This window comes from Somniosus microcephalus, chromosome 6, assembly GCF_052327205.1.
Source record: "Somniosus microcephalus isolate GS21.2 chromosome 6, FLI_Smic_1.0, whole genome shotgun sequence".
Lineage (NCBI taxonomy): Eukaryota > Metazoa > Chordata > Chondrichthyes > Squaliformes > Somniosidae > Somniosus > Somniosus microcephalus.
Genome location: NC_140992.1, coordinates 212434446 through 212450998, shown reverse-complemented (window position 1 = coordinate 212450998; position 16553 = coordinate 212434446). Strand labels below are relative to the sequence as shown.

At 41.4% G+C, this 16553-nt stretch overlaps 1 protein-coding gene across 5 annotated transcripts in view; it reads left to right on the top strand.

Annotated features, from left to right (window-relative positions):
* nfatc3a (nuclear factor of activated T cells 3a) overlaps positions 1-16553 on the top strand; it is a 180013-nt gene that overhangs the window by 23139 nt on the left and 140321 nt on the right. For all 5 annotated transcript variants that reach the window (XR_015078810.1, XM_085991369.1, XM_085991366.1 and 2 more), the window contains exon 3: positions 9879-10041. Coding sequence is in view for 4 of the 5 variants with exons in the window: in XM_085991369.1 (XP_085847495.1) it covers positions 9879-10041 (163 nt within the window). In the remaining variant the exon portion in view is untranslated. The remainder of the gene's footprint in view (positions 1-9878; positions 10042-16553) is intronic.

Genomic DNA, 16553 nt, shown 5'->3' with positions numbered 1-16553 from the left:
ATGGGTGTTGCCCACTCGCTCTAATCTACCTTGGATAACACGCCTGCTTCTTCCAAATTCTCCAGCTCTGCCTCGACGGCTGGACGAATTGCGTATGGCACCGGCCTTGCCTTAAAAAACTTGGGAATTGCCGCACCTTCCACTTTTATTGAGGCGGTGGCGCCTTTCAGGGTTCCTAGTTCCTGTTGAAACACTTCTTTGGTGTTAGCCAAGATTTCTTTTAATCGTCCAGGTATGACCTCATCATCGTTTTTTTTCTTACTGGTCACCGTCAGTACCTGAATGGAGTGCCAGTCTAAACGTATCTTTCTGATCCATTCACGTCCCAACAACGGTGGACCACCATCTTGCAGAACGTATAAATACAACTTCTGTATTTCCTTGCCGTTGTATACAACAGGCACCCTTATTTTCCCTCTGGGGTATACTTTCTGCCCCGTATATGTCTTCAAGATAATAGATGTGTCTTTCAAAGGTATATGCGGAAATAGCCACTCGTAATCCCGTCGACTCATGACGGTCAGAGCTGATCCTGTATCTAGCTCCATTTTGACTGGGGACCCCGCTATCGCGAGGGTAACCCAAATGGTCTGGTAATCTTCTTTGGCAATTACATTATGTAATTTGAGACAGCTTAGTCTCTTGTTTCCGGAGTCGCTATCGCTCTTCTGGTCTTCGGAGCTACTGTCCGTCATCATTTGTACCTTTCTGTACTTTTCCTTATTGACTTTTTTTTACTGTCAGCGGATTTCTTTCCAGATCTGCATACACGTGCAATGTGTCCCATCTTTCCGCATTGCCTGCATGCTTTGTCCTTGAACCAGCAGTCCTTCTGGTCATGGGTGGATCTGCCACAGCGATAACATCTCTCGAAACCCCGTGTCATTTCATGGGTGCCGAAGTCCTGTGGCTTTTGCTGTATCTCTGCAGCTCCTCTTGCTGCTGCTTTGTATGATACAGCCACACTGAAAGCCTTGTCCAGTGTCAAATCTTTCTCAGAAAGTAGTCTTTTCTGTGTTTCTTCGCTTAGGAGACCGCAGACGAATTTGTCTCATAGAGAATCTGCCAGTCCTGCCCCGAATTGGCAGTGCTTTGACAGCTTTCTTAATTTGGTGAGGTAATCAGCGTTACTTTCATTCTTGTGCTGATTCCTCTTGAAGAATTTGAATCATTCCGCTATCAGCAGCGGTGTTGGGTTTAAGTGCTCCTGTAAGGTATCAACAATCTCCTTAAAATTCTTGTCCATTGGTTTGGCTGGAGTGATCAAGTTTCGTAACAGCCCGTATGTCCTTGCGCCCATCAGATTTAGAAGTACCGATGCCTTTTTATCATCCGCTACTTCATTCGCCTTGCAATATACCTCCACTCTTTCCACATATGTGGTCCAATCTTCTATATCACTATCGAAAGCAGTAATATTGCCAGTCTTCGGCATCTTGAAAATCTAAAATGGTGCTTCCTGCGCTTTTCTTCCCCGCCGAGTTAAGATGGCGCCTCCCGCGCTTTCCCGCTGCTGCCGCTGCTGCCAACGCTGTTCTCCGCGGTTCCCGTTGCGACCTGCAGCTTTTCGCGGTATTTCTATTTTTTTTAATTTTTATATATCGCTTCAATAGTTTCTCCGTTACTTGGAGAACCGTTCCCGCCGTGGAGCGGACCCTCTGGGACTTTCCCCTCCCTCTGCTCGGTCTGAACGCCGACCTGCTTTGCAGCACCGGCCGCGCCCTGAGTGCTCCACCCTCTCTCTTTGCTTCTGCTTCCCGACTCGCTGCCCGGCCCCGTTGCAGAGCCACTCGATCGAGCTCTAGCCCGCCGCAGCCCAGGAAGGATCAGTGCACTACCTGCCACCAGCCCGTTTAGCTGGTGAAACCACAGTTGTTTTTTTTTCTTGCTTCTGGCTTCGACCTTCGTCTGAGGAATCGATCCCCTTGCGGTGCTGCCGAATTGCAGGTAAGTTCGTTTCTAACTCGTCGCCACTGTTAGATCTGTGTGTTAATGGAGACATGGAATGCAGGAGTTGATTTAACAAGTGTTTACTGAACAAAGTCTGGAGGTGAACTAACTACACAAGATGCTACACAGGCTTATATACCCGAGTGGTCACTACTGGTACTACAGTATACAGGGGCTTCAAAAACATAGTTCCTCTTAAAGGTACATACACTACAATTAGAACAGTGGCAAATGGAATTCAATCCAGAGTAGTGCGAGGTAATGCATTTGGGGAGGGCTAACAAGGCAAGGGAATACACAATAAATGGTAGGACTCTGAGAAGTGCGGAGGATCAGAGGGACCTTGGAGTGCATGTCCACAGATCCCTGAAGGTAGCAGACCAGGTAGATAAGGTGGTTAAGAAGGCATACGGGATACTTACCTTTATTAGCCGAGGCATAGAATATAAGAGCATGGAGGTTATGCTTGAACTGTATAAAACACTAGTTAGGCCGCAGCTAGAATAGTTCTGGTCACCACATTACAGGAAGGATGTAATTGCACTAGAGAGGGTGCAGAGGAGATTTATGAGGATGTTACCTGGGCTGGGGAATTTTAACTATGAGGAAAGATTGGATAGGCTGGGGTTGTTTTCTTTGGAACAGAGGAGATTGAGGTGTATAAAATTATGAGGGGCCTAGATAGAGTGGATAGGAAGGACCTATTTCCTTTAGCAGAGGGGTCGAAAACCAGAGGGTATAGTTTTAAAGTAACTGGTAGGAGTTTTGGAGGGGATTTGAGGAGAAATTTTTTCACCCAGAGGGTGGTGGGGATCTGGAGCTCACTGCCTGAAAGGGTGGTAGAGGCAGAAACACTCATCACATTTAAAAAGTACTTGGATGTGCACTTGAAGTGCCGTAACTTAGAAGGAAACGGACCAAGTGCTGGAAAATGGGATTAGGGTGGATAACTCTGTTGGCCGGCATGGACAAAATGGGCCAAATGGCCACCTTCTGTGCTGTAAATGTCTATGATTCTGTGACTCCTAAGTAACAAAGTCTCAAGTGATTCCTGATCATGTTCCCCTCTCTCTCTCTTCCCCCCCCGCCCCCCAACATGTGGAAAACTCCTGCCCCCAAACCATTACATGAATGTTTTGTTACGAAGTCTATTTAAGGCCTCCCACTAGGGTTGCTAATGCTGGACGTATTCCCGGAGGTTTCATCACATGACCTCCCGTCTCCCTCAGCCCGCCTCCACCATCGGTCTACCAATGCATCCATCCTCGCAGCATACCGCCTTCCCATGCCAATTGAGAAGTGAACAGATTCTTCATTACCTGACTGGATGATTTTCAACTTCAGTCAAACTGCCTTTTTTCCCATCTCATAACTACTAAGTGAATGTGTACAAAGAATATATTTTTTTAATGCCCTTATGAGTTTTCTCCAGGGTTGCTCGCAGCAGTGCCCTAAAGATCAATCTTCAATTCCTGGATAATCCAGGACAATCCTGGAGGGTTGGCAACCCTACCTCACACATTAAGACACTCGAAGTCTAAAATTATATTTGTTTATTGGGTCAGGGTCTTGTTCCACTCCCTAACTACCACACACTGGACTTGGAGTGTATATTCTTCTTGACGGTACAGCTGCAAAATGTGTAATATATTCAAAGTGAAATAATTAGACTCCCCATGAGTCAGAACTAGAAATTCTAAACTAGTTCAGCAACAAAAATATTGCTTTTGTAGTTGAGTGATGACTGTGTAGATTCTGGGACTGGTAACAATGTAGTCCCACTGCTTGCAGCTGACTTGCTTAGACTTGTTGCATAAGGTGCAACTACCAAAATTGATTTCTCCTAAGATTGTAACAAAAGCTACATTTGAAGTGTTGCTTGTTCGAAGCAGGCGTGCCTCTGAAGAATTCAATTCAAACCTCCATGTACACCCCCAAATAAAATTTCCTCTTGAATTAGACTTGTATAGACCTCAAAGTCAGATTCAAAACACAGGCTTCTGTTTATACATTGACTTAAGCCTCGAGAAGCCTTGAAGCTAAAAATACCAGGCTTGTTGCAGCCTTAGTCCCTTGGTGCTTTTTCAGCGTTTGCTACTTGCTTCAAGGGAATGCTGGCTAGCCTTTTGGGAAATAATCAGCAGACCAGCAACTAAAATAAACTTAAGTGAAGGTTAAATAATTTAGATTGTGGGATCAGAAATCTTATTTACAGAATGCTGAAGGGACAGATTCTGAAGGAACCTCCTGAACGTGGTAGCTAAATTGCTATGTAGTTAAGTTAATTTTATTTAGTGTTGTTGAAACACTTAAACTTTGTATGTTAAATGATCAGGAGGGTGTTGCTGATGCTATAATTTTGCAATACAATGATCCAGCTATCTAGCTGTAACAGAAATGTTTTTAATAGGACTGGACCAAAAGCTAATGAGCTTGTAGCAAGAATTCTAGTTTACTGGAATCAGTAATGACTATTTTAGAAAAAGGATCAAAGATTTTTTAAATAAAATACCCCAGTTTACCTGTTCCCTCAAGTGATTCCAAAGCAGATGGTTAACCTATTATAGTCTTCTTTCAGCCTAATTGTGTTGAAAGGTAGGTCCATTGTAAAGATTGAACTATCAAATTAGAATTGTGGAATCCTTTTGTTGCATATCAATCTCAAGTTGTACCTAATACAGTTGCAAAATTAGTTTTGTGTTTTGAGAATGACATGTCCAGACAGTTAAATTTGGGGCAAATATATTTTTCTGGTTTGTGCAAGTCTTAATAACCTGTTATTTTAATGAAATTATCTGCTCACATCTCTGCTCATCTCCCTACCCATTAAAAAGAAAGATAGACTAGCATTTGTATAGCACATTTCATGACCTCAGGATGCCCCAAAGAGCTTTACAGCCAATGAAGTACTTTTGAAGTGTAGTCAGTGTTGTAATATAGGAACATTCTCCTTGCTGACTTCCCAAGCTCCTCCTCACGTGAACTCCAACTTGCCCATATCTCTGCCACTGCATCCTGTCCTGCTCACTCACCATCCTTGTTTTTGTTAATCTCCATTAGCAATTTTTCTCCCAATGGTCTAAATTTGAAAGCCTTGTCCTTAATTACAAATCTTTCCCTGGTGTAATCCCACCCTACCTCTACAATCTCCTCTAGCTCTACAATCCTGCCTGAGTCTGCGTTCTGCCCACTCTGGCCTCCGTGCAAACTCCCCCCCTGGCGTTTGGTGATGGTGCTTTCAGTCACCCAGGTCTCACCCCTTGGAACAACCCTCTCATCCCTGTACCTGTGCCTTGTTACTTCACTCGCTATCTTTTGAAAACCTGCTTAAAACATATTTTTGACTCTGCTTTCAGTCAGCTCTCCTAATTCTCCTACATCTCAATCCATTCTCGTACATGAAATGCCGTGGCACACTTTATTATGTTAAAGGTGATAATATAAATGCACTTCGGTGTTTCGTTCCTAATTTAAATATATTTTCAATTCACCGTCCCGTGTAAATGTTAAACTCCATTTTTAGTTTGGAATGAAGTCTTGCTTTATATTTGTTTTGCAAGTGACTGTGACATGAATTGGGTTAGTGTAGTCCCCAGCAAATCTGCAGCCTCATGGTGTATCACAGTGCGTATCTCAGACTGTAATTTGACACCATCTGCTGCATGGCCTGCTTCAGGTGCAGTAGTGCATTGTAAGTGCTGAGGAGATCAAATTCAGATCAAGATCAGTATCATTCAAACTGAATTCCACTTATTCTGTAAACAGTGGTCTTCCCCTATCTGATGTTCTCACAATTCATGCTGAGTTGACACTATTTAAAGAATAATAAGGAAATTGCAACATGAATGCCAAAATGCTGCGACTAATGTAAAGGGTTAAAGAACCAAGGGTAGAAGTAAGTTCTTGCCTATATTGACTATTAAAACCCAAAAAGGTCTTGTTAAAAGCTTTGTAATGATTTTCCTTTGCAGAGGCTCTTGAGAGTAAACAGGAGCAATTATTGGAGCTATAAATAATGTAAAAAATCATAATCAATGAGCATAAAAATTTAATCTTAATAATTGAAAGTAGAAAATTTGTTAGCTGTTACTGTATTAAAAATAAATTTTGTATTGCAAACATTGTACTTCATTTGAATTTTACTGTTACTAATTTTGACATCATCGTGATCAAACCATAACTGAATACCATTGAGAAATTTAGAAAACATTATATGTTATATTAATGCAAAAAATGAAAAATATCCTGGACTGCTTAGCAATGGTAGAGAGGCCTGTGTGATGATGCCAGTGTTCATCTTATTGTGAGCAGAGTTTAAATATAGATACCATGTGCATTGTCAGTTTGTAGAGTTTGCGAAAGGCTTTGTCTGAATAGAAATGACTAAATGGGGTAACTTAGACACTAGGTTAAAACATTGTGATATTTTAACACTGGGGTAATTTAGGTAGGTCAAATAATATAATATTGTTCTGAATTATAGACCCATTTGTATGAAACAAATGGGTGGGAAATTGCAATACTGAATTCTTACCCTTCAATTCATGTTAGTTTTAGTATGTATTTAAATTAGACTCTTGCTCTCAGTAGTAGAGATAGGATGCAAATAGTTCTGGTAATGGTCTCAGGATAAAAGGGGACTGTATTATTTGATCATTAATTACTGTAAGTATTGTAAAGTCCTTTTACCAGTTAATGATTAAGATCTAATCTGTAGTCTAGCTTACTTTTACCCTTGGTTCTTTAACCCTTTACTATTTCATACATCAGTTAGAAAAAGATAGAGTAACTTTGGATGTCCTACGTTATGTTAGTAATCAGCACATGGGTGATTTTAACTTAATTGGTTCATTCTGCTCATTAAATGATGGTAGTGTCTGGATAAATGTGTACATGATATAATTTCATGTACTTTGTTCTCTGTTATGTAGAATTTGTGATAATCCAACATTCAGGGATCTGAAACTGATGCTATGTAGAGAATAGTCTCAATTAATTTTAGCAATTGAGTATCAGAGATTAAGCTAAGCACTTCTGTGCTCAACTCAAATTCTGAAAATGTTTGCGATTTCCAATGAGTTTCATAGTGCTAATTGAATGTGTTTGTGAAGTTGCTTGAATCAAAATGAATTAAAATGTTTCTTTATGCTCTAACATAGTGTGACTGTGTGAAATTGAGTTGAAACCAAAATTCAGTAGGTCTGTTTTGAAATATGGTTCAGAGCTGCTTCTAAAGAGCTTTGCAAGTAATTCAGGCAGTGGTGTCTGTAGTCAACCCTTGTTACCAGTTTATCATGAAACCCATCGTATGTTTAATGACCAAAAAGATGCAAAAACATCCTTTGTCCTCCTTTTTCTTTTTAACCGACAAAGTTTTATACCATTCTGCCAGCCTGACTTGACAGTAGTGAATAGTTATTAAAGACTCATACCTGTTCCAGTTAGAAGTTCTTGTGTGAAAATAGGGAGTTGATTGTATTCTTATCAAAAGTGTCCAGACCTAAACCTCTAATCTGAATATAGAGCAGACTACTACCAAAAAATGCAGGAGACTTGAAGATTGTAGGATATGTATCTTAATTTAAGTATCATCAACCATTTGAGATGGCGGTTTATTATCAGAATTTATAACAATTGAACATATTAAAATATATATTGTTTATAATTCTGTTTTTTGTTTGTGTGCATATGTGAGCTCGCATGTGCCTGAAATGCGCTTGGTTTATATACACTAAGAGGCTGAATTTTTTTTTTCTCATTTTACATCCACATGAACAAACAGACAAACCTCAGTTTAATATCTTGCCCAAAGGGAAGCATCTCCCAACAATGTAGCACTTCCTCAGTACTGCACTGGTGTGAGCCTAGATTATGTACTCAAGTCCTAGAGTGGAGTTTGCACTTGCATCCTCTGACTCAGAAGCAGGAGTGTTACTAATGAACCAAACTGAGACTCTGAAAGCTCTGCAATGCCTCAAGAATGCTATATAATTGCCAACCTCCAAGCAGCCTGTACTGCAATAGTGTGTAATTTCCAATACGTTCTTTTTGGTCTTTTGGCTCTCTTTTTTTCCCCACTCTGCCCTCCCCCTTTACTCCATTCTCTTCTTTTCTCTCTTATATTGTCTTCTCTTCTGTCCCCGTCCCCGTCTCTTATAGTCTCCTCTTCTCCCACCCCCCCCCACCGCATAGTTCTTCATCTTCCCAATCCTCCTCTACTATCCTCTTCCTCTCCCCTAATTTTTTTCAGTTTAAATAGATTAGTGACCTCTTTAGGGGTTGAGAATTAATGTGTAAATCATGAAACTGAGTCAAGTTCCTCTTCTTATTCATAGCTTGCATCCTCTTCTCTTGGTTTCAATATACAAATGAGAATGATACAAGGATATATCTTTTCACAAACATTCAACTCGAGATTGTATAATTTACCCATAATTCTCAACAGGAAAATGTGTAACGGCAGCCTCAGTGGCCTGATTAAAAAGCACAGGTTACGCTTACTACAGAAATGTGATGAGTTGTGAAAAAGTCACAATAATTAAATTGGGTGAAGGGGTTGTGTAATAATGTGAAATAAATTACTTCATCTTGGGGTTTAGCTTCCCCTAACTCATGGAGATTGCAGTAATATTTCGGCACTGTAGTCAAAAATAAATCTATTTTCATAGTCCTAGCATAATGTATGTTAATCACTAATCCTTGTTTCTCTGTATTTGATCCTATATAACATTCATCACTGGAAACTAAAGAGAAAGTCAGTTTTGTAGTGTCTTATGAAAGAGGCGCACATTTTAGAAGATAGCAATAAGGCTTTTGGCATTCTGTATTTAGTGTCACACTGGACATCAACACAGAGTTTCTACTCTTTTTTTTATTTATTGAAAATAAAATCCCCCCATCCCAATTATCTCCCAGGGGGATAACCACCATGTAAGTCTGCGACTATCGCTCTGAACCAACAGCAGTGCGTGTGTGTGTACTTAAGAAAATTACTGAAAAGAACAGATGCCAAACCATGGGGGAGAAGTTAGGAATGGTAACTGAAGGCTAGGTCAAAAAGATGTGTTTTAAAGGAGGACAGATGAGTAGAGAGACTGAGGGGTTTAGGGAAGGAGTTCCAAAGAGTAGGGCTCAGGCGATTGAAGACTCTGCCACCAATGCCAGGGTGTGGGAAGGTATGTAAAAATGAAGGAAGTTGCTCTTCTCCACCTTTTACCAGCTGGTTAAAAAATGCACTGGAACTGCCAATGATCTCCTTTTCCTTCTACCTATCTTTGGAAAGGGCCCGATCTCTTGTTGAGCCACCGTGCACCTGGTTAAGGTCAGATTTCTGTAGAATGAGAATTGAACTGGAATCAGCACATTAGTGTTCCATATCCGTTGCACCACTGTCGTGTATTTTTGGTTTAAAAGATGTAACTCTAACCATAATTAAAATTTACGCATATCCTTTTTTACTGACTATCTGTAGCTTGTATGAAAATGCATTCTATTTGTTTTAATTAAATTTTTTGAAATTGATAGAAGCATGATTACTTTGTGTTTAAATTATAATTTAGTTAGCCTAATTTAACACAGCCTTCCAGCTTCCATGCTGCCCCTTGGGATTGGGAATCAACTTATGTGACCATCTTCATCCCACAGAATGCTTCCTCTTTTTGGTTGATCATGCAGTAGCATTGCCAGAGGGCAGTAGGGAAGTTTGTGACCTGTGGTGTTTTGTTTACTGCGCTGGAAGGGACAAATATGGTTGTAGATGTTAGCAGAAAGAGTATTGAAGAGAAGCACATTCTTTTTAATGGAAATATGTTTTATCTATACCCAATGTAAGATACTACTTGAAATGTCCGTACGATGGGTGTATTGGAAATACGTGTAATAAAATTTCACAAAGTGTACTTAAAGCATATGTTTTTTTGGGCTTTCAGTACATCATCGTTGCCTTCTTTAGACTGGCCCTTGCCAAGTCAGTATATGCAGTATGATCTAAAGATTGAAATGCAGCCGAAGACCCATCACAGAGCTCACTATGAGACAGAAGGGAGTCGAGGAGCTGTGAAGGCATCTTCTGGAGGACACCCGGTTGTTAAGGTACTTTCCTCATTTTGTTCAATTGCTGACAGAAGTTGATTATGTAAACCAATTTACCCGTACAAAAAGAAAGAGTAAAGTGTTTTGAGTGCATATCAAATTTTGCTTTTAGAAATGCCATAGTTATTGTGAAATTTGACATAGCTGGCAATCCTGTTTTATTTTCTCTTAAAAGAGTGGAGTCCGATACTTACCATATCCGTAACAATGCACTATAGGAAAGATCGTACATAAGCACAAATACTGCAAAATTATGTGATGGGCTTCTTTCTTGCTGGGCTTTCTTGTTGCCAGAAAGTTTATGTTATTTTAGCAGCGTTTTAATACTCAGTAAAATGTGACTGCAGCCAGTTTCACCTGGTTTGTCAAATATTAACAACCGTCTCTTAGTGAGGCTAATGGGCAAAAGGAAGTTAAACTAAAATTTGCATATCCTTTTTTTTCTCTCATCATAATTCTGCAGCATAATGGCCCAGAAATTCCAGAACGGGGCTTGCAGCGCGTGCAAGCCCCGTATTTACACTTACCCCGCGCTACTGCCGATCAGCTCCAGGGACGCCTGGAATTGGTGTTTCCAGAAGAAGAATCCCGGGCAGCGTATGACGTCACGCCGCCCAGGAGTGCAGCCAGCGCGAAGCCTGTAGCGTGCAGTGCAAGTGAGACACGCCCCTTGAGGTCTCAGTTTCACTGGACACGCCCCCAATGTTTCTGTCAAGCTGCTAACCATTTTTACATGCAAAGCAGCAGTTTAAATAGGTTTTTGGAAGTTTTTTGAAGATTTTGGTAACTTTTATAAACTTTTTAAAATGTTTACATTATTTTGAGTAATCTGAAGTAGTTTTAAACAGAATTAAAGCAATTTAAAGACTTTTAAAAGCCCTAAAAGAATTTTTTTAATTCCATTTATTTATTTAGCAATGTCGTCGTCATACGTGTCTTCACACTGTTCCCTTTGGGGAACTGTATGAAGTGGTGGAAGGATTTATGGCCATGATTAACACTCATTCCGTGACCGTGACCATCTTTGAACCAGCCATTAGGGCGGTTAGTCCTATGGCGGGAGGGTTTTACGGGCTCCCACAAGCTATACAAGGAGGGGGGGCCACCCACACCCACGGACGCAAATATCCCACTGGATGTCAACCCAGAATTTAGAGCCGGAGCTCCGACTCCACTTGCCGGGACTGTCTGGAGCGGGGTTCGAAACCCTACCCTGACCTGGCCCAGCGGCGGGGATCCTACCGCTATGACAAAGGCCCAATCCGATTAGCAACGTGAAATGGCAGCATAGGGCTCCAGTCACGGGGAGGGAAAAGGCGCAGGAAACGTATGGGTGTCACCTTTTGTGCGGAGTGGGCCTTTTGCGTAGCAGTAAGCATCCCCGCCGCTGGGCCAGAAGGAGTAGGGTTTTGAACCCCACTCCAGACAGTCCCGGCAAGTGGAGTCGGAGCTCCAACTTTAAATTCTGGGTGGACATCCAGCGGGATACTTGCGTCCGTGGGTGTTGGTGGCCCCCCCCCCCCCCCCCACCCCCCTCAGATGGGTTGTGGGAGCCCGTAAAACCCTCCCGCCATAGGACTAACCACCCTAATGGCTGGTTCAAAGATGGTTACGGTCACGGAATGAGCGTTAATCACGGCCATAAATCCTTCCACCACTTCATACAGTTCCCCAAAGGGAACAGTGTGAGGATACGTACGATGATGACCTCTTGCGCAATGCACCTCCTTGGACCCTCAGTCGCAGATGCGAGGGGGCAAGTCGTGCAATTGTTAAATTTTTCATTTTATTGACATGTAAAATGTTGGCCCAGTAATTCCCTTCCAAATGCGCGAGTACGGTCGGGGTACTTACGCATCTGGCTGGATGAAATGCCGGTTTTCAGCATGCACAGTGCATGTGGGGAAAACCGGCATTTCCTGTCCTCTGAACGAAGGGGTTCAGAGGCAGAACGCGTGCGACTGCACAGGCAGCGCGTGCGCAGTATAATTCGCCGCTTTCATTAATGCTTTCAGTGAGGTCAAGTCATTACAACTTACACATGAAAAAAGCATGGGCACAGTTGCTCCAGAGGCTGCGGAGGAAGATATTTCTTATCGTGGAGCTTCTGAAAGTATGTATGTCTGTATATATTCCTTTGCGTGTTATGTATATATTCCTTTACTTATGTGTATGAATGTATTATTTAATTATGACTTTCAGAGAAAGTAACTTATTGGAAAATCATAATTAAAAACATACATTCATACACATTAGTAAAGGAATATAAAACATACATACATATACGTAAAGGAATATATGTGGACATACATACATAACTCATTCTCACATTCCATTCACACAGCCACAATTGCTCCTTCTACCTACCGTTCTGAAAACCCTTTTTTTAAAAAAAAAAAAAAAAAAAAAATTTTAACTTTAAAACTTACTTAAAATTTCTTAAAATAACTTCCCTCCCTTTCCCAAACAAAAATATTGCATTTCAGAAGCTCCACGATAAAATGTTTCTTCCTCCGCAGCCAATGAACCACTTTACACTTGCTTTTTTTACGTGTAACTTCTGAGGACTTACCCTCACGGATTTCATGAATGAAATCTACGAAGTTCACTGCGCAAGCGCTGCCTGTGCAGTCGCACGCGCTCGAGGTCTGGAAATGCCGGCGTTCCCCGCATGCGCTGTTCATGCTGAACGGCGGCATTTCCAACGGCCAGATGCGTGAGTACCCCGCGCGCACTCACGCCTTTGGCCGCGAATTTCTGGCCCAGTATCTTTAGTGGTTGTGATGTGATTGCTCGGGGTCACAAGTCTACATCACCTGTTGATGCACTCAAAACAAAGCAGCAGGGACAGTTGATTGTCACTGCAATTTCATTGTGTTGGGAAAGTTTCATATTCTCTTACCTGTAACAGACAGCATCACCATGACATCATGAATTTAAAGGTGGCGCCAGGGACCTGTTCCTGACACGCAATTAATGCATGCAAGAAAATATTTCTAACTGCTTCTATCAATTGTACCAAGTTTGACAATAATGGTGCATTTATGTGGGAAAGTACTTGTTATATCTGCTTTCCATCACTTTGAGATGGTGACCTGCCTTTACCAAGACCTATGTGATGATTTTTTTGTGAAGATTTATTCTTATTGTAATAGTGCTGTTCACATCTTTCGTTTCACTGAAATTGTTTTGATATTTTAATAAAAATCCAATAACTTAAAAAAAAAATGTATTGGCATTTTTGTAAATGTGACTAACTGCATTCTGGAAACCCACCAGAAAAGGAAACCAAGCATTCAGCAAATTCCGCACAAGTTGGTTTTCATCTTGTAATATTTGAATACTTGTGTATCTTAGCTCATTTTGACTTTTTATGTATGAGAACTGCACTTTTTGGTGTTGCTCATAGTTTTAGTGTTGCTCATGAATGTACTAGAAACATGAGCAATGCTCGTGACACTTGTGTCCTTGTCACAATGTGGTAGTTTATTTTTTCACTAATGTTAAAAAAGCTGAGTGAATGCTTTTTCCTAGATTAGATCAGATAATCTCGCCCCCCCCCCCCCCCCAACCAACATTCCCATTCTTTAGGCTTGCTTGTGGAGCCTTATATATTCTCCATTTCAGCAACTGAAAGGAGTGGGGGGATCTCTTTGGGCATATCCACTGTGCCAGTGTTATTGTTTCATTTTCAGACTGATCACTGGTCATTTATGTATTTGTTATATCTGCTTGTATCACCTCAGGGCATCAATTCTGTTCTGATGCTGATATTCCGTATACATAGGTCTCCACAGAGGAGTCTTGCAAGTGGAAATATTTGGACAACTAGCATTAATTTTTGTTTTAAGTAATTTGGACTGAAGCTAAGTATTTTAATCATTTACTTGGCCCTGCTGTTGCTTTTGTCTTTGGTGGGTGGAAGGATATCTTGAGAAATTTAGGACTGAGATAAGGAGAAATTTCTTCACTCAGAGGGTAGTGAATCTTTGGAACTCTCTACGCCAGAGGGCTGTGGATGCTCAGTCGTTGAGTATATTCAAGGCTGAGATCGATAGATTTTTGGACTCTAAGGGAATTAAGGGATATGGGGATTGGGTGGGAAAGTGGAGTTGATGTAGAAGATCAGCTATGATCTTATTGAATAGCAGAGCAGGCTCGAGGGGCCATATGGTCTTAGAAAGCCATTCAACATTGGCATGGCCAAAATAGATGGAAACTTAAGCTTTCCCTTTCTGAATTGATGACCTTGTAGTTTGTTGTTTGCAGAGTGCACTCGGAGATCACATTAAAGCCATCAGAGCCATTAAACCAAAAAATAAACTTGCAGTCTTCAAAGATTGAAGACAACTTAATTCACCTTTTCTGTGTGGATCAGTGCCTTATGCTGAATATAAAAGTTATCTTTCATCCCCTTCAATGGGCATTGAGACTTGTAGAAATTGTTACCATTTATATTTGCCATATGTAATGCATCATGACCAAAGGAACCCTAAAACTAAAAATACATGTACCTATATGATAGTTAACCCAGGGAATTTCAGTGCATCTCGCTAGACAAATGAACTGGATATTATGGGGGAAATTTTAACCCCCAGGATGAGTGGGGGGAGGGAGGGATTAGTTATATGGTTAGATTCTTAAATAAAAAAGGGTAACCTGACCCCAACCCGCTGCAAACGAGCCTACTTCTGGGTTGGGGGTCGGGTAAGTAACCTGCTCTCGTGGCAGGTCAGGAATTATAATATTCGTGCCTCAGATTTTAGTAGCCATGCAGATTTAACGGCTGTGGGTCGGATTTCCCAGGGCTTGGGCAACCCAGCAGCTGAAGGGAGGCAAGAACTGCTGGATCCAGTAGCTAAGTGCGTTTCCAGCACTACTTGTGGGCAAGGAGGAGCAGTAGTGCTTCCCCGGCCCCCCAAGCTTACCTGCCACTGTCTGACTCCTTTCCCATGATCGGCACTTCAGCTCCCCCTGCCCCCCCCCCCCCCCCCATTCAAACATGAAGTGAACATTACGGAGCAACAGTTAGGATCAGACTCACTAATTCCATCAGTCTAAGTTGTCTTTGAATAATAATTAAAAATAAATGAACATGCTACCCTTCTGTAAATCAGTAGATCATCTTGCATGACTTAAACAAAATAACTTCTAACTACCTGCCTGCAACCTAGCCTTTTAAGTCTGACTAGAGGTTGCCTTAGCAGCTTGCGTGTCTAAAACCGCAATGTTTAAATATAGCTCTTTTCCAAATCCTTTCTGTGCAAAATTAGTCAAAAAATCCCAAAGCGTAACCTTGTCAAATAGAATTCTGGTATCAACCCCAAATGTATTGAATAATTCGCAGACGAGATATTCTTAGATTTTATCCTTTGTATTATTTCCACAATAGGAGTTATACTCACTTAATTGTATTACACATTAAATTGTTGTACTCTTCATTCATTATAGGTATGTAATTAACATTTCTTTCTGTTCTTGACTGAACAAAAATTCTGTGAAGTAATGCCACACTATCAGCAACATGCCTACTCCTTCGATAACTGAATGCCATTTGCTTTGTGTCACAGATAGAATGATTCTTAAAATCATTCCCATTCTTGGCAAACTGATTATTTTCATTTCAGTTCACATGCACTCTAATAAGACATCTGAGTCAATGACAAAGTTGAACACGCATGCGCACACAAGATGGCGGCAGCAGCGGTAAATGCTGTAGGTTTCTTTGGGAGGGAAGTCTCTGCTGAGCGAGAGCCTGAGGCCTTCAGTCAGGCCTCTTCCAAGTTATGGTCATTTAACAGTAGTAATGTGATTTATCAAAAAAATATTCAGTGATGGTTAGAACTCAGCTGGAGTATTGTGGCCAATTCTGAGCACCACACTTTAGGAAGCATGTCAAGGCCTTGGAGAGGGTGCAGAGGAGATTGACCAGAATTGCACCAGGGATGAGGAACTTCAGTTATGTGGAGAGACTAGAAAATTTGGGTTTGTTCTCCTTAGAGCAGAGAACGTTAAGGGGAGATTTAATAGTGTTCAAAATTAGGAGGGGTTTTGATGCAGTGAATAAGGAGAAACTGGCGGGAGGGTCAGTAACCAGATGAGACAGGTTTAAAGTGATTGGCAGAAGAACCAGAGGGGAGATGAGGAGAATGTTTTTACGCAGGGAGTTATGATCAGAATGCACTATCTGAAAGGATGAAGGAAGCAGATTCAATAGGGAATTGGATAAATACTTGAAAAGGGAAAATTTGCAGGGCTACGGTGTAAGAGCAGGAGAGTGAGAGTAATTAGATTTTTTTTTAAATTCGTTCATGGGATGTGGGCTTCTCTGGCAAGGCCAGCATTTATTGCCCATCCCTAATTGCCCTTGAGAAGGTGGTGGTGAACCGCTGCAGTCCCTGTGATGAAGGTTCTCCCACAGTGCTGTTTGGGAGAGTTTTCCCAGATTTTGACCCAGCTACAATGAAGGAATGCTGATATACTTCCAAGTCAGGATGGTGTGTGACTTGGAG